Raw genomic sequence first — 25,975 nt, forward strand, 5'->3', positions numbered from 1 at the left:
TTTATGGTGTACTTAAACCATAAAATTCCCCAGAGATGGAAAAAGTTGTTTTTGATCCATATTGCAGATCAATGGAATGTAGATGTGTTGTATTATGTATCTAGGATGAGAAGCGGCTCACTTTTTGTTGGATGTCGTCCCCATGAACTAGCCCCCTACCCCACCCCACACCGTCTTACAGGTGGCAGAGCGACCTATAGCTAATTTAGTAACCCTCAACCTTTTGAATTGGAGGGAGATTTTTGGTAAACAGTCAAGCCCCAGGAAGCCCAAAACCTGTTAGTCTTTCCTCAGGGTAAATGGCCTTGTCTTCCATATGCTGTGATCACCTTGTTTTCCAAAAAATGCATTTTAACACCAACTTGACAGACTGCAGAGCTGGTCCTCCTAACCACATCCACAGTTCTGTTCCAATGGTGTCTCACCTTAAGAGAAAACTTCTGAACATCCAACCTCAGTCCCTCTTTTCTCAGTATGTGGGTGGCCCTCAGTTCTATCCAGCCCCATTGCCTCACAGACTATCTCCTTGCATGTTGACTTTTAATTTTAAATAACTGAATCAGTTCTATGCTTTGCTAGTGAAACCAAACCCAAGGCAAGAAGTCTACATCTTCATGGCTCAGTAAATTAGTTTTTGGCTTACAATAATAGGTTACTCCCTTCATTTTGGAGAGTTCCTTAATTTAATTTAAGTTAGTTACTTTCATGGGTTGATGCTCCCCTTGAGTTATGAACTTCAGCCCAAAAAATGTGTTTTGGATGAAAAATAAGTTTTTTTCCCCCTTAATTCAATCTGAAATGCTGTGGTAACATAACTACAGATTCAGGTGATTTTTATAAACCAGAAAACTTACTGAAGTGCTATTATAGGACATGAGGTAAACACATAGCCCATTTTTCTAATTGAGTGATGCAGGGCCTCAGATTAGTGTAATTGCCAATTAATTTACAAAAGTTGTTTCAGATGCAAATTGTTTCCTCAAAACCTCCCATTCTCAATTACTTTTGTTCTACCTTCTATGGTGACTTTGCAGCATTTGGTTAAAGTGAAAATACTGGTATTTGGTTGATCACTCTCTTCCAAAAACCTTTTTCCTCAGTTTACTTGGTTTTAAATTTTTCCCCTCTATCTTCCCAAGCTAGAATTATAGCTCTTGCTGAAGCTGCCATTGGCATACCATTGCACCAGAGATCTTGTCCTCCTTTCTCTCTCTTCCACCTCCACCCCAACCCCAATCTATTTTCTGACCAACACTTTAACCCCTGTGCTCTGGGCTTGATTTTATCTTAGGCTACAGTTTTGAGTTCAGCACCAAAGTGCTTCTAGCCGTGAGCACACACTTATTCTAAATAGGACCATTAGATCAATTTTTACTGAATAGCTTAAATTGAGTTTTAGATTTTTTTTTTATGCCTCAGCTGCCTGTAAACTTGGAATAGCTTGTAAGTAAACTTGTAGGTAATGAATTCAAATTCTATTTAATAAATCTGGCAATTATGGGCTGGTGCCAGAAAAAATGACCATGAAAGCTACTGGATTTTTGTAAAAACCCAACTGCTTCACTAATGTCATTGAGGGAAGGAGTTTCCACCCCTTGTACCTGAGTTGCTGGATAACCAAGTGTGGGAACCTTACCACCATTCTGGATGAGATCTCCTAACTCAAGGACCAAGGAATGAACCTAGGACCTTTCAGCTCAGCTGCTTACTGCAAACCCGTGACATCTATTTCAATGTCCATATAGTGAGGCAAACACCTAATGGAATGTTAGTGTATAACCAGGACAGTGTAATGTCAACATACACGTCAGATTACACTTAATACCCAACATTTCTCAGCCCTTGTTTATGCTCCTGTAGACCATGCCACAGTTGTACCTGTTGATACCTTCCCTTGAAGGTTGTCCTTCTTTGAGAAACTCTTGCATTCATATAGTGCTTTTATCACTGCACAAATGTCATTCTTCACATACAATGAATTAAATGCAGTGAGTTATTAAGGCTCTACTGATAGACTGGTCGTTAGCTGTATCATTGCACTAGTAATGCAGAGAATGAGTTCAAATCCCAAAATGGCAGTTTAAGAATTTGAATTCAGTTTATAAAGAATCTAAGTTTTAAAAAAAAAATCAGTAATAGGAAAAATTACCATGAAGCTGTCTGATTGTCTGTCATAAAATCTCTGCTTCACTAATTCCCTTTTTTAGGGAAGGAAACCTGCTGTTACACTGGTCTACAGGTGACTCCAGTCCCACACCAACATTGTTGACTCTTAGTTGCCCCCTGAGAAAATTGTTAATCCCTAACTAACAGCATTATGGGAGCACCTTTACCATATGGATTGCATTGGCTTAGGGTGACTCTCCATCTCCAAGGCAACTAGGGATGGGCATTAAATCATATATTAAATGAGGGCCCCAATGAAGACCACAACATTCCCGTTAGAGGAAAAAAGCACCTTTTATCCCTACCCTCCAAGCATATTTCTATGAGGCTATATTCCCCTTAATTCCATGTAGTAGCATCTTACATAATCAAATAAAAAAATAAAAGATCCTATTTTTCAGAAGAAAATAATTGATACACAGTTGAACTGCTGCCCTTCCAGCTCTTGTGTTGATACCACACCAACCCTACTATTAAACACTGGTCTATATCTTTGTGGCAGATAAATTACATTCTGATGGGCCAGAATTTGCTGTCAAAAACATTGAGGCTAATGGCACTCACCGTTATTTATGCGTGAATGGTACAGCAACTTCAGGCGAGGAGCAGATGTATGGTTAAATGTGAATATCCAAACATTGCTGTCCAAGTTGCACTGCTCCATTAGCTTCACGATAAATGGCATTTTGTTGTCTGCCTTAGCATTGAAATGCACAATGTCATTAAAGTGGCTATTTGCATGGTAGATACAAACTAAACCCACTGCAGATATTTAGGGCTAGTAATTAGCATAAGTACCCTTTTAACAATTGTTAATTACTGCCAATCAACACCACTGAACATTAACTATTTCAAGTGTGGTGTCTCATTCCTTCAGGTTTTGAATATTTCAGGGAGATTTTAAAAATGTCATTTTAAATGTTAACTTTTTTCTTTTCTCTCAATACAATCTTTTTCTTTCCCTCTTTCTGTACCTGATTTGACATGTGAATTAAAGGGGGTGAATTCACTTCCTTCTCAGTCCTCCAAGTTTTATTTCCCAATCCTTAAATCTCATTGGTTAAGGAAATACCCTATTTCCTTCTACGCTGTTCACTCAGGTCCCAGATGCCTGTTTTTTTTTTATTTGTTCACGGGATGTGGGCGTCGCTGGCGAGGCCAGCATTTATTGCCCATCCCTAATTGCCCTCGAAGGTCGTGGTGAGCCACCTTCTTGAACCGCTGCAGTCCGGTTCCCCTCTCTGTGCTGTTATCAGCTCACACTTTCATCAATTTTATGGGCAAAATGTTTTTGAGCTGAAGGGTGCAGGGGCAAGTCTAACTAAGGGCAACTGCTGTTAGATGCCCTGCTACAGCAAATTCTGGCCCAATAATTAATACTAACTGATAGGTGACAATTTTTCATGTTCTTGTTCACTGCTGGTGGGGTAACTATAGTTAAGTACTAAAGTTGCCCTGAAAAAAAACAATTTTAAAAAAATATCTGTATAAACAGGTCCAGGCAGTGATGATCAGGGGATTGATGTCTTGCAGATATTGACCCAAGTGACCATATAACAAGTGGCATAAACTTTTTGTTTCCTGATGGAAAAAGGCTTGCCAATTCAACCATGAAATCTTAAACTACTTATTTAGGTATATTTAGGTATACACTGCTTAGTAATGAGCATATGTAAAGATTTATCTTGAGGCAATAGTTACCTAGACTGGCAAATTGAATTTTAGGGCAGAGCATGATAGAATTCCTCATTAAGATGGAGAGTGAAGTAGTTGAATTCGAAACAAGGGTTCTGAATCCAAATAAAGGAAATTACAAAAGTATGAGGTGCTAGATTGGGGAGCTTTACTAAAAGGGATGACAGTGGATAGGCAATGGCTAATATTTAAAGAATGTGTGCAGGAATCAAATTATTAATTTCTGTCTGGTGCAAAAATAAAACAGGAAAGGTGGCTCAACAGTGACTTACAAAGAAATTAGGGATAGTATTAGATCCAAAGAGGAGACATAAAATTGCCAGAAAAAGCAGCAAGCCTGAGGATTGGGAGAAGTTTAGAATTCAGCAAAGGAGGACAAAGCAATTGATTAAGAGGGGAAAATTTTCAACTGAGAGTAGACTAGCAGGGAGCATAAAAACTTCTATAAATATGTTGAGAAAAAGATTAGTGAAGATAAATATAGGTCCCTGAGTCAGAAATGGGGGAAATTATAATGGAGAACAAAGAAATGGCAGAACAATTAAACATATACTTTGGTTCTATCTTCACAAAGGAGGACACAAATAACCTGCCAGAAATGTTAGGGAACCAAGGGTCTAGTGAGGGAGGAACTGAAGGAAACCAGTATTAGTTTAAAAAAAAAGTGCTAGGGAAATTAATGGGGCTAAAGGCTGACAAGCCCCAGGGCCTGATAATTCACATCCCAGAGTACTAAAGGAAGTGGCCTTGGAAATAGTGGATACATTGGTGATCATCTTCCAAAATTCTATAGACTTGAACAGTTCCTACAGATTGGAGGGTGGCAAATGTAACCCCACTATTTAAAAAAGGGGAGAAAAAACAGGGAATTACAGACCAGTTAGCCTAACATCAGTAGTGGGGAAAATGCTTATGTCTATTATAAAAGATGTGATAAGGGAACATTGGGAGGCATTAACAGGATTGGACAAAGTCAGCATAGGTTTATGAAAGGGAAATCATGCTTAACAAATCTACTGGAGTTTTTTGAGGATGTAACTAGTAGAATAGATAGGGGAGAACCAGTAGGATGTGGTGTACTTGGATTTTCAGAAGGCTTTTGATAAGGTCCCACACAAGAGGTTAGTTTGCAAAATTAAAGCACATGGGATTGGGGGGGGAATATACTGGCATAGATTGGGGGGGAATATACTGGCATAGATTGGGGATTGGGGGGGAATATACTGGCATAGATTGGGGATTGGTTGACAATATACTGGCATAGATTGAGAATTGGTTGACAGACAGGAAACAGAGTAGGAATAAACAGGTTTTTTTCCGGGTGGCAGGCGGTGACTAATGGGGTACCGCAGGAATCAGTGCTTGGGCCCCAGCTATTCACAATATATATCAATGTAACATTTCCAAGTTTGCAGACGACACAAAGCTGGAGTGGAATGTGAGCTGTGAGGAGAATGCAAAGAGGTTCCAATGTGATTTAGACAAGTTGGGTGAGTGGGCAAGAACATGGTAGATGCAGTATAATGTGGATAAATGAGATTATCCACTTTTGGTTGTAAAAACAGAAAGGCAGATTATTATCTGAATGGTGATAGATTGGGAAAAGGGGAGGTGCAACGAGACCTGGGTGTCCTTGTACACCAGTCGCTGAAAGAGAGCACTCAGATGCAGCAAGCAGTTAGGAAGGTGAATGATATGTTGGCCTTCATTGCAAGAGGATTTGAGTACAAGAGCAGGGATGTCTTACTGCAGTTATACAGGGCTTTAATGAGACCACATCTGGAGTATGGTGTGCAGTTTTGGTCTCCTTATCTGAGGATGTCCTTGCTATGGAGGGAGTGCAACAAAGGTTTACGAGACTGATTCCTGGGATGGCAGGACTGACTTATGAGGAGAGGTTGGGTCGATTAGGCCTATATTCACTAGAGTTTAGAAGAATGAGGTGATCTCATCAAAACATAAAATTCTAACAGGATTAGACAGACTAGATGCAGGGAGGATATTCCCGATGGCTGGGGAGTCCAGAACCAGAGGTCACAGTCTCAGGATACGGGGTATGCCATTTAGAACAGAGATGAGAAATTTCTTCACTGAGGGTGGTGAACCTGTGGAATTCTCTACCACAGAAGGCAGTGGAGGCCAAGTCATTAGATGCATTCAAGATAGATATATTTCTTAATGCTAAAGGGATATGGGGAAAAAGCAGGAACAGGGTACTGAGTTAGATGATCAGCCATGATCATTTTGAATGGTGGAGCAGGGCCGAATGGCCTACTCTTGCTCCTATTTTCTGTGTTTCTATCAGACCAAGGCATAAGCTCTACAAAAAGTTCAGAAACTGAGACTTAGGTCCAAACAATGAGTGAAGTTGAGGACTGATAAATCTGAATTAAGTGAAGGTACATGACTTTGGATTATAGTCTTCCTCATTCATTGACTTTAATCAAACTAATCCATTATTTTAGGGCAACTAAGTTAGACCAGTTATTTTTGTTCTTTAAGCGAAACCTACCTTGTGTGCTTTCCTCACAGCATAACAGATTGGCCTGTGAGCACTGAGTTGAGAAACTCAAGCATTTCAGAAAGTGACATTTCTGAAGGAACACAGTCAGTGATTTCAACACAAAAAATGTCAAACATTCAGTAGCTTCACAATGTAAAATTCTTCAATTTATTCCAGATTAGTAAAATGTGGAATGCTCAGCTTTTACCAATGATAAAAACTATGAAACAAAAAACCATAACATGTACAATTAATGGTGCTTTAGGTCTTCACTGCCTTCTTCTTTTCAGCTTCTTCCTTTTCTTTTTCAATTTCTGAAACGTAGTTCTCAATTTCCTCAGGACTTAAGATCTACAAGAACAAAGATAAACTTAGAATTTAGCTTTACCATCATTATCCAAATTAGAACTGCAAAAGCCTAAATCTTATAATTCACTAACAGGTATTGCAAGCAATTATGAAATAGTGTAACTTTAATTTTATTTCTGTAAATACACTAATTTGAATTAATTAAGAAGTTGTCATTTAAGAAACTAGTTGATGTCCTGTGGTATTCCTCAAAAAAGTTATCTTCCTGCAACACAATTCTAATTTCTAATTATTTGCTTCCCTCTTTTTTTTATATTTGTTTGCCTTTCTCTCTCCTGATTCTTAAGTTTAAAAAAAGGCCAGGGCACACAACAGATGTCTACCACTATGCATTAGCTGGAGGGGAGTACTGGTGCTGCCCAGGGAGGAATCAAGCCTGGGTGGGTTTTCTGGGAGTTGATGCTGCATGCAATAACTACTAGTGGCTCTGGCCTGGGATATACATGTACTCTGGGCTGGATACTCTTCCTGTTAATGTAGATCCAGAGCCAAAGCCATGGCCATGACTTGTACATCTGGGAACTGGTACAACATGTAGGAGGAGGCTGAAAGGAGGTGGAGAGAAAAAAATAGGACTTGAATTGTTTATGCTGTTCAAATGTGGTCTCTTGTATTTGAGGACCAGGGAATATAAAGAACCAAAAAATGAACATGAAATCTGAAAATTTCCAAATATTGTGGCTTTATTTATATTTACCCTTTTTTTGTCACAAAAATGAATTGAATCATAAACAGCAGTTTAAGTGTGCACATGGGCTCCATGTCTAGAAAGCAGGGGGGTGGGGGTGGTGGTCAGCTAACTTCTAAGGTGATGTTCTGCTTGTTTTAAAAAAAAAATGCACTGGGATCCATGTTCATAAAATTAGCTGATCTGGTACTAATGCTGACTGAGTCTATGCTTAAAATTGTATCTGCAGCAGCACCTTGCTTAGGAGGCTAAGCAGTGAGGCTGGAAGAGCAATGTTCATATGAGGAACAAGACAACTTGAGTGGGAATGTAAATTGGGGAATGGGAACTAGGGGCAAGGGAAGTCTTGTAGGGCAGCTGCAGGATATCAGTGGGAAAATCTGGGGGACCTTATTACCTTATGGGCATTTAGTCAATTAACTTGATTGTAGCAGATAAGCATCAGTACAATTGAGCTTTATGCATACATTTGTAATTGGAGGCTGAACTAGTTTGGCTCACAATTGAAGCATCAGCCAGGCATTGAGACCCATTCACTCTTGTCTGCCGTGGGGGTGGGGCAAAGAGGGAGAGACGGTGAATGTTGTGCTTGGAAGATGGCATTGATAAGTGATTTTTTTTCTAAAATTGTTAGATTTATTATAACTAAGGGGTATAGTGGGGTGACAGGAGCTATTACAGTAGTTGTATCAGAATTTATTTTGTGAATTGAAAGTGGGGAAGATTTTGCATAATTATTAATGTAACAAAAGTAATGGAGAGACAGATTTAAATATTTAATCAATAAGGAATAAGCTGACCAGCTCAACATACAAAAGACACATAGAATCAATGCAGATGACAATAAATATTAGATGTTACCCTTAAGAGTTGTTCCTGCTTCATCACTGCTAGTTCAATGTGTTTTCCACCCGACTGTACAACCTAACAAAACAGTTTGGTACAGGTAAGATTTTTTTCCCCCCGTTTGGTTTTAAAATAATTTAGGCATAAAAAAATCTAGAACAATAGTCTAATATACGATGCAGTGCCATACACTAGCTTTTTAAAAAAAACACACACCTGAAACCAAAGAAAAGCAGGATTGAGTTTGGGGATGGGGGGGCAACCCATATCAATAGGAATACAAATACTGCATTAAGATGAATTCCTGAACAAGTTTAATCACATACATATTTTACAGTGTGGTAGTACTGGTATCGTTGTCACTATACACTACTTGGGCTGCTATTTTTAAAGTGAAACCCATTTGCCATTATATTTCTACTGAAATAATTCACCTCCAGCAAAGCCTTGATGGCGAGCTTTATGGCTCCACTGTCTGTAGCAGTAGCTTCTTCAGTGTAGTTTTTCTCCAAGAATTCCCTGACAGTCTTTGCACTTCTTCCTATGGCATTGGCCTAAATTCAAAACACATGGAATAAAAGTGTGCAATTTGTACAGTTCTCACTCTTGAAGGACAATACTTAATTGTAAAACTGTTGTAATGTTCAAACTTTAGAACTTAAGCTAAATAATTCACTCTACTTGCAAGACTAATAAATTTACATCTTTGACGTTCTATCTTCTAGTTAGTAAACAGTAATCACTTAGAGGTCTGGATGGGGTAGTGGGTTAGCATACGAATCTTTCATCTCAAATTTGAATCCAGCCTAGACTAATGGCAATGAATTCCTCTCTAGTGGCTGGAAGGCCCCTAGCAACAATGTCCTCCATCTGGTATGTTAAGAAATATAGTAAAGTTAGCATAAGCAAGACCTCTGGCTTAATTGCAAAGAGCCTTATGCTAATAAACAATGAATACAAAATAAAACTGAGCCAACCTTCATTCAATAATTAAACTAGGGTCACTAAACTTGGCAAACTACTTACCTTCCATTCATGGTAGGTGCCTGATGGGTCAGTTTGGTACAGTCTTGGAGTTCCATCAAAGTCAAAACCCATAATCAGTGTAGAAATACCAAATGGTCTGCGCCCATTACTTTGAGTGTAACGCTGTAAATGAGATAGAAAACTATGCAAGTCAACTATACATTCTACTCCTGATAATTCAAAGCATTCTTTGTACTAAAAATGATTTGTCTAGTAACATAAATTAAGTAATAGAGCAAAGCAGCTCAGAGTACACTTGTCTGTACAAAGTTCTATATGAGAACTATGTAATGTAAAGTTCCAATGCTACATTTTAATCTCTGAAATTTGGGTTTAAAATTCCTGGGACAATAATTATGGTAAGTAGGTAGTCTGACAAGTATAGGTCCAACATACAACTTTCTCATGCTGTACCTTTTGATCAAATTCCATTTGAACTATTCTACAATGCAACCAAGGAAACAATACAGCCAACTCTTAGACTTGATGGCAAGGTGCAAATGATCCACAAACAGAATTAGACTGATTTTTAGTTGGGTGGTACAGATTGGCTTATTGCATCTAGGTTATTGCAAATGCTGTAGTTTTGCGAGTTATGACAAAGCAGAATAATGTGAATCATCAGATCTCTACTTGGTTGCAAATGACTCAAGGTTTAAGAAACATTTCCTAGATTTTTTTTGTCCACTTAAACACAGCAGCTTTTTAAGCAGCTGTATGATATTTGATGTATGGAATACACTTACAACAAAAAAAACTCTTTAAAATTTACCTGTTTCAATCTGGCGATGTAGCGTGTGATGTATTCAACTGTGACAGGGTCCTCCACAGTGAGTCTATGGCTCTGACACTCCACCCGAGCCCTATTTATCACTATCCTGGCATCAGCAGTAAGTCCTGTCATCATAAAGAATATATTGAGATACAACAGTTATCTACTAGGTTTTCTCATGGTGCTGTCTGAACAATGAGAAAATAAAAAATAATCACCATCCTGATCTCTCACAGTTTTGATTTTGATGAAGGGTCCACACCCAAAACATTAACTTTGCTTTTTTCTTCTACAGATGCTATCTAACATGGTGGTTTCCAGCATTTTCTGTTTGTTTTAAACTATAACTCATTCAATTTGAGATCAGGACCAAGTCCAATTGATATGGCTTCCCCCACGAATCAATCTTGTTTTTTTATTCTTCCAGGTGTTTTTTTAAAGCTAGTGTACAGCACTGCATCATAGACAAGCCACAGATCCCCTTTTCAGACTTGGATCTTCCATCAAATCTGCCCCTATGTTTCAAGATAGTTGCACAAATTCTTAATTCTCCTGCAATGTGTTGCAAGAGATCTACTCCACCTCATGATTAAAAATACAAAGTCTGCCCCAATTGTTTGAGAAACTGGTGGGTGCTGACTAAAGTTAATATCTTTTACAAATAAACTCGCCAAATGGGGCAAAATACTACTTTTGCAGTGTTTATTCTACACCCAAATGGCTAGTTGGTTCAAATCCATTGCCAACAATGTTACTTCACCTTCCACAAGTTTATCATCTGGGTGAAGAGCTGATCTAACTCAGTGAAGCAGTGAAATTCACTCTACCAGGGTGCCTTGCTCCATTTTGTTCTGGTGTCAGGTAAGGCCCTGAATTTATGATCTAACTACAATGTTGCTTCACATGCTTATTCTCCTTCCAAAAATAACTGGGCAAACTTTACTCTTTAAAATACTCCCTTTTAAACATACCTTTTACTGTGAAGTCATTCCCCAAAGAGTATGAGAACTGCTTTTTAAAAATCATATTTCAACCACCTGAACCCCATCTCCAGAAACACTGGTTCATTGCGGTATCCTTGTACTTTTTAATTTTCCCTTGAAGGCACTAACTTATGCCTGGATGGTTCAAATGGTGCCAGCAGCCCTCCCAATACCACACCTGGTGGTCACCCTTCATGTGAGCCTGGACAGCGAGTGTGAGTAAGTGATTCAAATATTGATTGGGGGGTGGTGGTGGAGGAGAAAAGAAGAGAATCACAACCAAGCTCAATCCTGTCAACATGTGCACCTTCCAGCAGTGGCCTCAATAACTTGAAGGTGCAGGAATCTTGAATGACCTTTTTGACACGAGATCAACCCATGTGATCTCCTTCCAGAACATCACCATCTAACTCTTTCTTAAAATGACTTGTGTGCTTCTGGCCTCACTCACTCTTCATGACAATCTACTCCAGTTGTTGATCTGCATAAAGAATTACTTCCTGACCTGTTTCAGGTTTCAGCCTAGTTAATTTGCCCCCTGTTCACCCAAAATTTAATACAATTCTGAAAGGCAGGATCAGAAATTAGCTCAGGGATGCATCCACTTCACTACTGCTCATTTTTGCCTGTGTTTAATTTCCTGGTCTAACTGACACGGTGCAAAAAGTGCCCATCCAGTTCCTGACTTCAAAATTTAAATGAGGATGTAATGGCAGAGTCACTATTTCCATCATTATGCCATTTGATATAACTAATGTATAATTCACCCATATAAAAAAAAGCACAAAGTGGTGTTGGACTCATTCAGGGCAGAAGTGACTTCCATTTGTCACAGTGATTGTTGCAATTAAGTGCTGGTGACGTATTCAATTCCATTATTTCTTCTCGTTTTCTTTTTCCTGCTCAGTGATTTCTTGCAGCTCAATTAATAGCTATAAAGGATTTGCAGTGCTGACTATCCTGACAACTGTAACATAACCCTCCCCCTCCCCCACTGTACCTGGTTGCCCTGGGGATGAGTTCAAGAGGATGCAGGGGGAAAACACCATTCCTATAGCCAAATCAAAAGCACCTTCATTAGGGCAGCTTCTCCTGAATATTTTTCATCAGTCCCTAAAACCAAACTCCACCACTTCCTCCATCCAAATAACCCAACTGCCCTTTGTCAACACCACTGCCTAATAAAAAAAATCTGTCACAGTCGTCTGTACTCAAACTCTGTTAAAGACATGTTCATGGTAGCATATGCAATGATACACAGGTATCAATATGCAATGGTGAGTATACATGCTGCTATCATACTTTCTAGACAGATGCATGAAGGGTCAAGTGTGATACTATGACCATGTGTTGAAGGGCTATATAAATACTAAGATTGCAGAGATTTGTGGCATTGGAGGGAGGAATTCTGCATCCTGAGGCTTACCAGTGAGCTTATGGGTAACGTGGTACCTCAGGATTCCCAGAGATCCTCAAGAGTCCTCTTATTTTACCCATTTTTGTGAGGTCATTAAACATTTTCCTAAGTTGCCCTGTAGTACGTGGGGTCATAGAGATGCCACTAACAGCCAAAGCCACCTCCCCCCATCTGGCTGCTGTTGCTCTTCAGAAGGACCTTCTTCCTGCAGAACCAAAAAGTCCTTCCCTCCAGTCAACCCTCGAGAAGTTTGCTGAACTTTGCTCTGAATGGCCTCTGATGCCATAATAACTTTCCAGCTGCATTCAGGTTCCTGCCTCTTGAAACTGCTGGAGGACTTCAAATTCTGCAGCGGCACAGAACTTTCCGCCCTCCAGAAAATCCCTGAAATTACAACGGGGAGGTACGCACCGTCTCACATCTGCCAGCGCTGCACCACATTGGAAAATCTATGGCACTTTCTCGAATATATGTCCATATCTGTCTGCTCTGTCTATTTGGAGCCTTAAAATCCCTAACTTACTAAGTTGTTCCGCATTACTCTTCCCTCCCTAGCTACGTGGCAAAAGGCCAGTTTTCCTGGCTGAGATAAGCTTAATTTAATAGAGCAGAGATTGATCACGAAGCAAATAGCTAATCCTGATTTTTAAAAACAATTGCATTGAAATATTTAACCAGATTCCAGTGTCTCAAATGATCCTAGATGTTCAACACTGGAGGAACTAATATTCACCTGCAAAAGCCATGCAAACATTGTCATCCAGTATACAGATCTTCCTTACAGTTCTTTCATCCTGTAATTTGGCTACAGATTTCTTTTCCACTCCAAGGACAACAATTCCTTTTCCTCGAACACCAACCTGTCAAATGAATTATTAAAGGATTAGTCTCAAAACAACATTCTCTTGTCATTGTACAGTATCACTGATGTGTGCATTCAATGTGTATAAAGTTAAATTTAGTTCTTAATGCTGCATTCACAGGAGACAAGTGGTTACATGCATGTGCAAAGTTCCTATCGTGACAGTTAAAATTTAAGTGTTTATACTGTTTCTCTGGATTCACACTGCTTCTCTCCTGAGAGGGATCAAGAGACACTCTGGGTTTACATTACAATTTTAGCATGATGCTGAAGTTTTATTAAAGTACCCCTAAAGAAGAACTGGAATTTATTATAGTTGACAGCAAAGTTGAATTTAACTTACATTTCTAGAATGTTTACACATACAAAAAAAACACTGCCATGTTTTGCAGAGAGGAGAAAAGAAATATATGTTAGACAGGAGGGAAAAAGAACCTCTCAAAGAATTCATTGAGAATATAGACTTGTAATCTGATGGAAACCTAGTGATTATATTGTAGTACACATCACATGATCCCAAATAGCAGTATAATCAATATGACAAGATTTGATGATGTGGTGAATAACTGATTTCTGGTACCCAATTCTGAACCTGCCCAGGGTATTACTGTGCAAGCTCCCCTTTGACTAAACAATTTTCTGTCTTGTCAGTCCTTAAAAGAAGATAATGTCTCTCTGATCTACTGACATTCTTTAAGCTTCCTAAACAAGTGGTCAAGGGATAGAACTGACTTCTATATTCAGAAAGCATTTAATCTCTTCCTCCAATATGGACACATGCTAGAAAACTTAAGGATAGTCATTCTTTTTTCTTATTGCAATTATATCTGGTATAATCTGACACAAACATTAATGTCCTAATAGTAGTATAGCTACATTTTTTATAAAATCTTTGACAGTTTGCAGATAACATTCCAATTTAAATATGGTTGCTTCTAGCATAATGTCAAACCTCCAGACCTTTGGAACTCCATTTTCCATAAATGTACCTACCAAGTCAGGCACTTGGGATTAGGGCTATTGGTCGTGTAGTTGTGCCGTGTGTACACTGGCTGGTTCCACCGAACAGTCTGTTTCTATGTTGTAATGTATATGTAAAATGGTGACTTACATCAAAATCTGTCAAAGCAAGATTATTGCAGAAGTCTAGTTTCTCATATAGACTTAATTTAGCTTGCCGTACCTTCTTACACTGATTTTTTTTTAAGTTACTAACTCCTCTAATGATTAAATGTAAACTGATTATACTCGTTTTAACGCTAAAACAGTGATGTGCTCAATTTTTGTTAAAAGGAGGCGGAATTCCATTCAGCCTCAACAAAGAAGTAAATTAATTCAGAATCAGGTTTTCGTGTGGGCGTGTGGGGGTGCAGAAGAGGAAGAGATCACTCCGTATACTCCAACTAACTTTGTTGCCTGCCTATGAACAACATTTTGTTGACTATGAATGAGCTCTGAACAAATAGTGTGGAATATACACGTTACCACCACATAATACTAAAGCATAATAACACTGCTTCAGTTGGAGGGAACCATTCTGTAGCACTCCATGTTCAACCCTGAATCACATCCGGTTTTTTCTTTCCAAACAATTTTAAAAGGCACTATAACTAAATTAGGCTTTTTTTTTGCAATCCTCACTAAAACGGAAATAAAACCAATAGCAAAGGTTGTAAATAATTATAGCAGATGCAGTTTGGATAGTGGCCACCAGAGGAGCCTTGGCATTGCAAGGAGTTGCATGTGCCACATCTCAGAGTTGTGGGGACTCATTTGGATATAACTTAACAATAAAACAATAAAAGTTGCAGGTCTTTTAATGGGGTTTGCAATGAATCGGTCACTTCATTTGGATCCTATAAATCGCAATTAACATTGCCCTGGTATTTGACAGCTGTGCGCAGAAGTCCCAGTGACTCTGCAGTTTTAAATTAAGAGTTATAACTCTTTCCTGAAGACTTTTTAAAAACTTGTTTCTGATGCAGGAAATCAAAACTAAAAAGAGCCCAAAGCGAGCCTGGGCCTGGCCTGACACGAGAGCAGAGCCCGGGATTCCCCGGCATCGGGTCGCACTTCCTCTTGAAGGCGGCTCCAAGGCCGGGTTGGAGCTTATGGGTTTCACGGGGGGGGGGGGGGGGGGATCCCGGTTGTGTGGGGGGGTGGGTAAGGGTTCCGGGTGGGGGTGAGGGATCCGGGTGTGGGGTGAGGGATCCGGGTGTGGGTAAGGGATCCGGGTGTGGGTAAGGGATCCGGGTGTGGGTAAGGGATCCGGGTGTGGGGGGGTGGGTGAGGGATCCGGGTGTGGGGGGGGGTGGGTAAGGGTTCCGGGTGGGGGTGGGTGAGGGATCCGGGTGGGGGTGGGTGAGGGATCCGGGTGGGGGTGGGTGAGGGATCCGGGTGTGGGGGGGGGGGGGTGAGGGATCCGGGTGTGGGGGGGGGGGTGAGGGATGTGGGGGGGGGTTCCGGGTGTGGGGGGGGTGTGGGTGAGGGATCCGGGTGTGGGGGTGTGTGGGTGAGGGTTCCGGGTGTGGGGGGGTTTGGGTGAGGGATCCGGGTGTGGGGGGTGTGGGTGAGGGTTCCGGGTGTGTGGGGGGTGGGTGAGGGTTCCGGGTGTGTGGGGGGTGGGTGAGGGATCCGGGTGTGGGTGAGGGTTCCGGGTGTGTGGGGGGGTGGGTGAGGGATCCGGGTGTGGGGGGGGTGTGGGTGAGGGTTCCGGGTGTGTGGGGGGGTGGGTGAGGGATCCGGGTGTGGGGGGGGTGAGGGATCCGGGTGTGTGTGTGTGGGGGGGTGAGGGATCCGGGTGTGTGTGTGGGGGGGGTGAGGGATCCGGGTGTGGGTTCCGGGTGTGTGTGTGTGTGGGGGGGGGGTGAGGGATCCGGGTGTGGGGGGGTGTAGGTGAGGGATCCGGGTGTGTGTGTGTGGGGGGGTGTAGGTGAGGGATCCGGGTGTGTGTGTGTGGGGGGGTGTGGGTGAGGGATCCGCGTATGGGGGAGTAGGGGGGGGTGAGGGAGCCCGAGGTGGGGTCTCAGTTTCCTTCCTCCCTCCCAAGGCCTCGGCCTCGGCCTCTTCCAGTACTCACCGCCGTGGAGCCCTTCTTCACCGCCTCCTGCGCGTACTCCACCTGGAAGAGGTGCCCGTCCGGGGAGAAGACGGTGATGGCGCGGTCGTAGCTGGCGCTCATGGTCTTGTCTTGTCTTGTCTTTTTTTTTCTCTCCCTTCCCCGGGGGCGGGCGGGCGGGGGGGGGGGGGGTTGGAAATGGGGAAAGTGAGGCTGAGCAGGCGGATCGGAGCTCGAACAAGCAGCAGCTGCCCGACCCGGAGAGCGAAAGCGAAACAAGGACAACAATCTCCGCGCTCGGGGCCGGGCCGGGCCACCCCTAGAAACGCCGAATCATCCCGCCCGCCCCTTCCGCTTCGGCGCCAACCACTGCTGCGGCGGGGGGGGAGGGAGGAGGAGCTTCATGTCCCCGACCCCGTCCCTTTAAACAGCCGCTCCACAGCCAGACCCTTCGCAGCTGCAGTCGCTGCTCTGCACCTCTCGGTCCCAGTCCCAGTGCCTGCCAGTTGCAGCCGCTGAATCCGCAGTCACCGGGGCTGCCTCTGCTTCAGTGACAGTCAGTGATCGCCGGGAATTTAAATTAAATTAAATACATCGCAATCTAATAGAAAAATCATGTCTGTGGCCTTTGCATCAGCTCGCCAGCGGGGGAAAGGGGAGGTCACTCAAGCCACCATTCAAAAGGTAAACGTCTTATTATTTGTATTTGATTTAGTTATCCTTTGTAGCAAATCTGCAAATCCCAATTTTAAAAAAAAAATTCCTCCCCTTGTGAGTGCAATTTCCTAATTTTCATTTATTTATTTATTCTTTGTGAGAAATGTGCCATCTCCCCCAATTTTGAAATGCGGGATTTGATCATTTGAAGATCCTGGTTGGGGACAGTAGTGATTTTTTCCCCCCCTTCTCTCCCTCCAGGATTGTGAATGCAGAATCCAAGCTATGAACAAAGCAAGGTGTGATAGTGCAGACACATGGGGCAACGGGGGTTAAGGAGCCAGTGCACTATATATAATTTCATTAAAAAATATAAGATTTTTTTCACCCTCTGTAAAGCACCGACCACATCTACTTAAAACCATTGCACCTCTATTATTGACACGTGAATTATTTTTAACGTGTGCGTTTATGTAAAATAACGACAAATGTGCAGTTACTTGTGTGCACTCCAATGTTACTTAATGCAGGGATTGAAATATGAGTGCCAACAAACCACTTGAAGTGATTTTATTTTTCTTGCACGTTTGCTGAAAACAAACGTAATTCCAAAAAACCCTGCATAAATGTCGTCTTTTTTATTTTTCGAAACGTATAAAATGAATAGCGGGTTAAGCGATGCGATCAGTAATTCTTTAATAAAAGTGCTACTTTTGGTGAGGAATGGGAAACGTCAAAATGGTACCAGTGAACGCAGTTGTGCATTTTTTTTTTGGGTTCCAAATTGGGTCATTCGTTTTTATCAAAATAACCTGAAAACGTAATGGACCTTACTAAGTAATGAACTGAAACTTGCAATCGTTGAATAGTTTAATAATTCTTGCAAATGGGGTTGTTTTGTTTTTAAAAGGGAGAAAAGACGTTTTCCTAGTACTGAATAAAGCTCATTGAGACCTCAGGTGCTTCCCCCCCAAACCGTTAGCTGGGAATGACGATATTGTGGGCGCACAAGCATTTGATTTTGATTGCCCCTCCCCCCCCCCCCCCCCCCCCAAATCGAGCTGAAAATCGCCAAACTTTTATCCAGATGGTGCTTAGCATTCAATTCTGTGACGGGTATTTGGGGCTGATCGGTGGGAATTGATGGCGTGGAAGAGGTGATTGGGGGACGGACGTTGGTAGTTTAGCGGATTAATAATGGCGAAGAGAAAAGGTGTCAGTGCAGACAGCAATCAACACCTCATCAGCATCCGGCTCAGCAAACCATCGTGCTGCCATCCGATGGACAGGGAGCTTTGTTGCTAAACACCACCACTTCGCATCTGTTTCTGTCACTGCCGATGAGAACAACCTCGCTCATGTTAACTGCGTTTTATTATTTGCGTAACACGGATTGGCCCCTAAAATGTGTAACCGGTAAATCAGATCAATATCATTTAATGCCATATGACTGTAGTAGGATTGAACTGATTATTTTTTGACGGACTGTGCCTTCAAATTGCAACATATCTGAGCACAAAGAGATCAAATGGGAGAATAAAAATGTTGATCTCCCTTTACATTGTGGGTGCAAAATATTTTTATGCATAATTAGTCAAGTAGTCACCAGCGTTAATATTTGCATAATTTCTCATTTTCTGTAGCTTTCTGCCATCTTGCTTTTCCTGGGAGAAGGGGTATATTAATAGAAACAGTTTTAAGGAGGTCAGCTGCAATAAGATAGATATGACATGGGAACTTTAGTCATTTTGAAATATGGCTGGTGAATACTCCATTTCATTCCCTTTTTAAAAATATCTATGGCAAGTTTGATATCAAATTTATAGACAACCACTTGGATGAGTATGGGGAAAGGCTGCCTGTACAATTGAGAAATTAAACAATCTTAAGGCAACTAAACTACAGTAAAGTTTCCTCACATTTTATTTCTGCAGTTGAACCATTAATTTCATGTGGCTGCTTGATTTTTTTTCACTCAACCAGCCCCATGCTATTTGCAACTGTTTTACATGTAGGGTCTTAAAATGCTAGTTTTCCTGAAGAAAAATGCTGTAAATGTATAAAATGAAACGGTAGGATTTTAGTGTGCTCAATTTGATTTTACAGTCATGCCAGAGGACAGAATAATTTACTGTAAGAGCTGACTAATGTTCAAATAGAAAACTGGTGTCTGGAAACAGGAAATGAAAATAACTAGCATTTATGTAGGATGAAAGCTTGGAAACACAAAGTACTGAATAACTAACACGTACATACCTTCTACAACAGGGTGCCATTTTTATATTTTTTTTAGTTTTGTGGAGTCACCAATGACTGGATTTCACTAAAATATATGCACCATGATTGGGAGATAACATACAATACTTCCCAAATGATTGATTGTTCCAGCACAAATTTTGCAACTCCAAACAAAACAAAACTTGCTCACTCCTATTGACCAACTGATTGGTCGTCAACCAGCCCTGCAGTAGAATCCTCAATCAGTCTCGAATCTTCCAGCACAGAAGGAGGCCATTCGGCCCATCTTGCCTGTGCCAGCTCTTTGAAAGAGCTGTCCGACTTAGTCCTACATCCCAGCTTCTTCCCCATAACCCTGCAAATTAGTCCTCTTCAAGTACATGTCCAATTGCCTTTTGAAAGTCCACCTTCCTTTCAGGTAGTGTGTTCCAGATCTTAACAGCCCTCTGTTGAAAAAAAAATCTCCTAATTTCCCCTCTAGTTCTTTTGCCAATTATTTAAAATCTATGACCTTTGGTTACTGACCCACTTGCCAGAGGAAACAGTTTCTCCCTACTTGTTCTATCAAAACCCTTCCTAATTTTGAATACCTCTGTTAGGTCTCCCCTTAACCTTCTCTGCTCTAAGGAGAACAATCCCAGCTTCTCTAATCTCTCCACATAACTGGTCCCTCATTCCTGGTAAACCTCCTCTGTACTCTCTCCAAGGGTTTGACATCCTTCCTAGAGTGTGGTGCCCAGAATTGTACACCATACTCTAGCTGAGGTCTAACCAGTGGTTTGTAAAGGTTTAGCATAACTTCCTTGTTTTTGTATTCAATGTCCCTATTTACAAAGCCAAGTATTTCATACGTTTTCTTAATTGCCTTATCAACTTGCCCTGCCACCTTCAAAGATTTTTAAATATGCACCCCTAGGTCCCTCTTCTCTTGCACCCCCCTCAAAATAGTACTCTTTAGATTATACTGCCTTTCCATGTTGCTCCTCCCAAAGTGCACAACTTCACACTTATCTGCATTAAATTGCATCTGACATGTGTCTACCCATTTCACCAGTTTGTCTATGTTCTCCTGAAGTCTGCTACTATGCTGCTCACTATTTACTATGTTGCCAAGTTTTGTATCATCTGCAAACTTTGAAATTGTACTCGCTATACCCAAGTCCAGGTCAATTATGTGTAACTAGAAAAATAATGGTCCTAGTACCAACCCCTAGGGGACCCCACTGCATACTTCTCTCCAGTCAGAAAAACATCTGTTCAACACTACGCTGTGCCTCCTATCCCTTAGCCAATTATGTACCAAGTTACCACTGTCCCTTTAATCCCATGTGCTTCTATTTTCCGAATAAGTCTGTTACGTGGTACTTTATCAAATGCCTTTTGAAAGTCCATATATACAATGTCTACTTCACTACCATCATCAACCCTCTCCGTTACTTCGTCAAAGAACTCAATCAGGTAATTGGTACAATGTCAGAAGAGGAGAATGTCATTTTTCCATTATGAAGAATTGTTACTTGGACCAGATATTCAATGAGTATGTTCAAAACCATGACCCCCTACATTTTGTAGACTTTGAGATGGAACTTAATACAAGCATTTTGGTACGGCTGATAAATATATTAGTTGATTTCAAGTGACCATCTCAAGGATGCGTCGGCTGCCAAAAGGAAATAGTATCCTTTTTTTGGCCAGAAACCACTTTTAAACTCAGAAGTAGCAGTCCAATCTGAAAATTCTGCAGTGATATGTGTCCTGAGGCTAAAACAGACAGTTTTAGTTTTTGTTCATGAGCAGGAAACCAAAATAGACACCGTATCCAAGGGTCTTTTGCTAGTTTTCAGGACCGGTCGTAGCAGTACTGTTAAGCTGCAACTCAAACATTATAAAATGTGGCATTCATGTGGTTTAAAAATTAGCTACTAATTGCAGGCAAGTCTGCTAACATTATTCTTTGTGTTTACCATGAATGTTCAGTTTTAATAGCTCATCAGTACTGTACTCCAGTGAAGTGAATATTTAAATGTGAACAGTATTAAATTAGCAATAACATGGTTATAACATTTGGTTTCTGGCTCCTCTATGTAACTAATATTTTCTAATGATTTTTGATTTTAGATGTTGGATGAAAACAATCATTTGATACAGTGTATCATGGATTACCAGAGTAAAGGCAAAACTGCAGAATGTTCTCAGTAAGTTTTTTTTTGGTCATTTGAACTCCGTTTTAAATAAAGTTGCCAAAGTTAATTACAGGCTCCGTTAACATCCCTACCACTGCAGAACGTTTGAGTACATATCTCTGTACTTGTGAATACAAAGGGCCTTCATACATTTATATGTATGAGAGGTTGCAGGAATTGAGTGAGGTTGCTTAGGGAAAGGCTCGATATTGAGGGAATGTGCCTGACGATATTATAATGTAGTCAATTTATGGTTGTGTTTTCAAAATAATATTTCATTAGTAGAGACCAACACAAATACCAGACCTGGGACAGAGGCCTAGGGATCATTGTAAGACCACTACAGCCCTGATATGATGGTCTTTGTCCAACATAAATGCTCAACTTTCCAGTATATTTTTATGGTACTACTATTATACATCTTTTGGTGTGTACCCTAAAGTAATAGATTGATTTGGCAAATATTTATATCTTTATCTGTTAACGTGATTGGTATAGCTAGTGGATTAATATTGTAACAGCATTGGAAGGTGTGATGTTACTCAAATTTGTAAGTTCTTGTGTATTTAACAGCCTTGTTTGTGATTTAACTCTGACTTGATGGCTTTTAAATGTTAAGGCCTGTAGTTACATACAGGATGGCGACCATTTTTGTCGAACACAATGTATAATTCAGTAAATATGTCTTTTGCTGGCAAGTGACAACGTATTTTCTTGTAAAGCTTTCACTTCCTGTTATGATATAAGGCTGCATGACACTAAGGGTGTAAGACTGCTGTGAAAACGGGATGTACAAGCTTGAACAGGAAAGCTCACCATCTGAAAAGAAAAACCTAAGAAGATTATCTTATAAAAGATACCTGGGAGTGTTCTATTGTCATGTAATAGAGTCTTGAGGTTGTATACACTACTCGCATTTTACTTTGTGGTTCGTGGTGATGTCTGAGTCCCATGATTGACTTGCACCATTGTAACTCCCTCCCAAGTATGTATTCTGTACCTTTTGAATAATGGCTGAATATTACACATGATTATTATACTGGACATGAACTAGTGCTGATATCTGGTTACTAGTACAAGACCTGTATTGCCTAAATGCAACCTATGGTTTGAAAAGTGCATCCTAGAGCCAAAAATAATTTAACCTTTTTATTTTGTGAAAACATACAAATTGAAAGCATGGTACAATGTTCTGCGATAGTAAAATAAACCGTAAAGCAGTTTGCAACTTCCACTGGACACGGTGAGCCAGCAGCAGACCCAAACTCCATTTCCATTTAAAAAAAAACACAACCTGCTGATCATTATGTTCTACAAAATGCAGTCCCAAAAAATTCCATTATTGGTTTTCTACATCATGCAAAATTGAAACTGTTATGGAACTGATTATAAACAAATTAAAATGTTAATTAGGCTATTTACACATGCATTATGGTTGACATGATGCATAGTCTGTCTGAATTTGGTTTTCTTCAACACATCTGTGTTGATGGGAGGACTCTCTTTATGATTTATATTCTTGCATTGTATTTAATTTAGCAGAATTGTATTGACATATGGAAGTGTACATTGTGCATGGGGAAAAATACTGGTGCATTATCCTCTGACAGTAATGTAACAAGGCCAATCATATCCAGTTGAATGTTGTAAACTTAGTGTGTGCTGACTTTTGTACCTGTATGGAGAATAATAGATACTTCTAAATGCATTACAAGATGTAATGCAATCACTGGGTTCTGATGACATAAGTGATTTATTACCTTAAGTTCACTTTATTAATACATTTGCATCAGGTAATGATTTTTTTATTCCAATAGTTTTTCTTGCCATTGTAGGAGCATTCTTTGTTTCAAAGGCTTTACTGATGTCAATAGCGCTTTGTGATGTGCAGCAAATGGTATTGCCAACTTTATGATCTAGAACCTGAAGGTATATTGGATCAGGTGACAGAACCCACAGCATTACTAAATAACAGATATTTTATTCACTGAATGTAATATCTGGTATTTTTGGGTGTTTAAAATTCATTAAACATAATCAGGGTTTTGGTAAAATGTGATGGTAGGTATCGTTACCTAGCATGTGAAGTTCAACTAACCCCCAAAGTACTTATTTTTACTTTTTTTTTTCTTGGTTTGTTTTGTCTTTCATTACATTTGTCAGCTTGAATATCTTTCTCTATGCATAACTTATTTCTTTGTGCTCTGTTCTGTTCTTCATTCCTCTCCTTGTTTCTTCTCTCTCACTTTTATTATGGGCTCATATTAGTTCTTAGTATTTTTAGTTTTTATTCTGTCCAACCCAGCCACTCCTATGATTCAATTTTCTGTCTTTCTCTCACTACCACACCAGAAGCAAAGGTTAATGAAATAATGGGAGCGGCAACTGTCAGCATTTAGCAGGGAGCAGCAACTTCAGCTGGGGAGTAATTCATTGAGTGCAATGTTGCCCATATATTACCAGACCTTAAATGATTAAAGGGGAAGGAAACTCTGGAGAAATACTTTTTGTTCAAAGTACATCTTCATTATTGTATTAGATTACTATAATGGATTCAGTAGACTTTTTTTGACATTTTTGTAAAAATGTAAAATTTTCTTACTGCTATGGAGACCCTCAAGTTGGATAACATTGCCAATCGAATGTCTTCTAAAGTGGCCGCATAGGAAACAGTGAGGAGAGGGCCAGGGAACTGCACTGCGGTCAACTGATCCAGGAAACTATTTGGTTGGGAAATCTGCATATCAAAATCAGCTGGGTTCATAGTAGCTCTTAAGCCATTTTGAAGTGTTCCTGTAAAAATGCTCTGGGATGTTTCTTATTAGTGATGTCACTGGAGCAGCCTTGCCAGGTGGAAGGGACGAGGAGAAGGAGACTTGATTTTAATTCTGTGCTAATTTGATGCATCAAACAAAATACTATTATTATGCTCTGTAATATTGGGGAGTACTTTGGAAGGGGGGATTTCTCCCCTGGACTTTTCTCTTTCTATAACTAACTGTAGGTCAGTAATGATATTTAAAATGAATTCTATATTTTCAAAGGCCCTAGTCTCAGATTTTAAGCTGCACTGCAATGAGCATGGGCATTTGCTATTGGTGACGTGTTTGCAAGTTCATACATAGCTAGCTTGTCAAGCTGCACTGCAATGAGCATAGGCACAGGCTGTAGGTGAGGTGTTTGCAAATTCATACATGGCTAGTTCGCAAGATGAAGTGCCTTATGTTGAAAGGGTGGGTAAAATCTAGGTGGTAAATCTGTCATATACTACAGTGCATATCTCTCAGTCATTGATAGTTGCTTTGACATTACCCCTAGGAATGTCTGCAAAACATTTTGCCCTAGGCTCCTGACTGAAGGAGATTTGATTGAAGACTGTAAGACAGTGAAACAGCATTAAAACTATTGTAAAGTCAAATGAAAAATCATAATGTATATTAAAATGTGGTGAGTATCTATGGCCGAATCAAATCTGAAAAGTCACCACACATCTGCACTATTTTCACACCACAAGCTATTAAGTTTTTTATTATATATACATTATGTATAAATTGGGTTACTTAATTTTTAACTATTCAACATAGAAAAAAAGTTAATTGAGAATGATATACAAAAGTACAGTAATTAATTGAATTTGTAGATTTGATTATAATTTTTGACTTGCCTTCTCACAGCTGAATGGTAGTTTGTGGCTCCATTCACAACAACTTCCCATTTACTCTGAATTTTGGGAGCAGTTCTTCCCTACTCTCAGCCATTCTTAAATAGAACACACACATGGCAATTGATTTAGTTGTTTATTTTTAAAGCCTGGTTTGTGACACTATGCTCTCAAGTCTTTGGCTTCTGGTTGGTCCTTATATTCCATCTTGTCATTCCTTTTTTTTGTTTCTGGCTCAAATTTTGCCCAGGTAATAGGGTAATGGAAGTGCTCTCTTCCTGGCTTAGTGGAGGCTGTCATTGGGCAACCTTGTGTGCAGTCACTAGCCTATGTAGTCACTGAGCAGGATTTGCACTATTGCTCCACCATCTGCTGCAAGCACTGTTCCTCATTTTGGCACAGCTCAGGACTTATTTTCTCCTGGGACATGCCACTACATACAAAGGGCATCCTGTGGGGAAGGTGTATCTGTCATAGAAGTTCACCCAAGCCTTGGCTCTCTTCTGGACCATGAGATCTGATGAATGTAATGCTTTACATGAAAAGGGAAATCACCAAGTTAACTAATCTAATATCAACACAGATTCCTAGAAGAAAACTGTACCAATCATTTTGTTCACCTTACTGTAACAAGTTTACTGTCAGAAATTTAAGGACATCTTTTTGGGAGGGGGAAGAGGAGAAACTAGTCTTAACATTAAGCAAGAGTATACTTATTAATTAATTATATCAAAACCAAGTACTCTTGTGAAGCAAAATTTAAATGTGACCAATTTGCACTTGCCAATACTAACAGTCATTTTACTTGATGAAGCCATTAATCTTCTTTTGGAAGGAAAGAGCAACTGGAA

General features: G+C 40.3%; 2 protein-coding genes across 3 annotated transcripts in view; one reads left to right on the forward strand and one right to left on the reverse strand.

The window, feature by feature from the left end:
* Positions 1-6,509: 6,509 nt before the first annotated feature.
* On the reverse strand, positions 6,510-16,739 carry LOC137335176 (proteasome subunit alpha type-7-like). The gene is made up of 7 exons (XM_068000360.1): positions 16,407-16,739; positions 13,199-13,325; positions 10,066-10,190; positions 9,294-9,416; positions 8,702-8,821; positions 8,283-8,345; positions 6,510-6,715 (listed from the first exon to the last, which is right to left on the reverse strand). Exons 1-7 carry the CDS (start codon positions 16,506-16,508, stop codon positions 6,626-6,628), a joined length of 750 nt encoding a protein of 249 aa, XP_067856461.1. The 5' UTR covers positions 16,509-16,739; the 3' UTR covers positions 6,510-6,625.
* A 39-nt stretch (positions 16,740-16,778) lies between these two features.
* The window catches only part of LOC137335175 (calcium-responsive transactivator-like), a 65,481-nt gene continuing 56,284 nt past the window's right edge, over positions 16,779-25,975 (forward strand). For both annotated transcript variants that reach the window (XM_068000359.1, XM_068000358.1), the window contains exons 1-2: positions 16,779-17,069; positions 21,399-21,475. In XM_068000359.1, the coding sequence (XP_067856460.1) occupies positions 17,001-17,069; positions 21,399-21,475 (146 nt within the window). In that variant the 5' untranslated portion in view covers positions 16,779-17,000. The remainder of the gene's footprint in view (positions 17,070-21,398; positions 21,476-25,975) is intronic.

This window comes from Heptranchias perlo, chromosome 19 (genome assembly GCF_035084215.1).
Source record: "Heptranchias perlo isolate sHepPer1 chromosome 19, sHepPer1.hap1, whole genome shotgun sequence".
NCBI lineage: Eukaryota > Metazoa > Chordata > Chondrichthyes > Hexanchiformes > Hexanchidae > Heptranchias > Heptranchias perlo.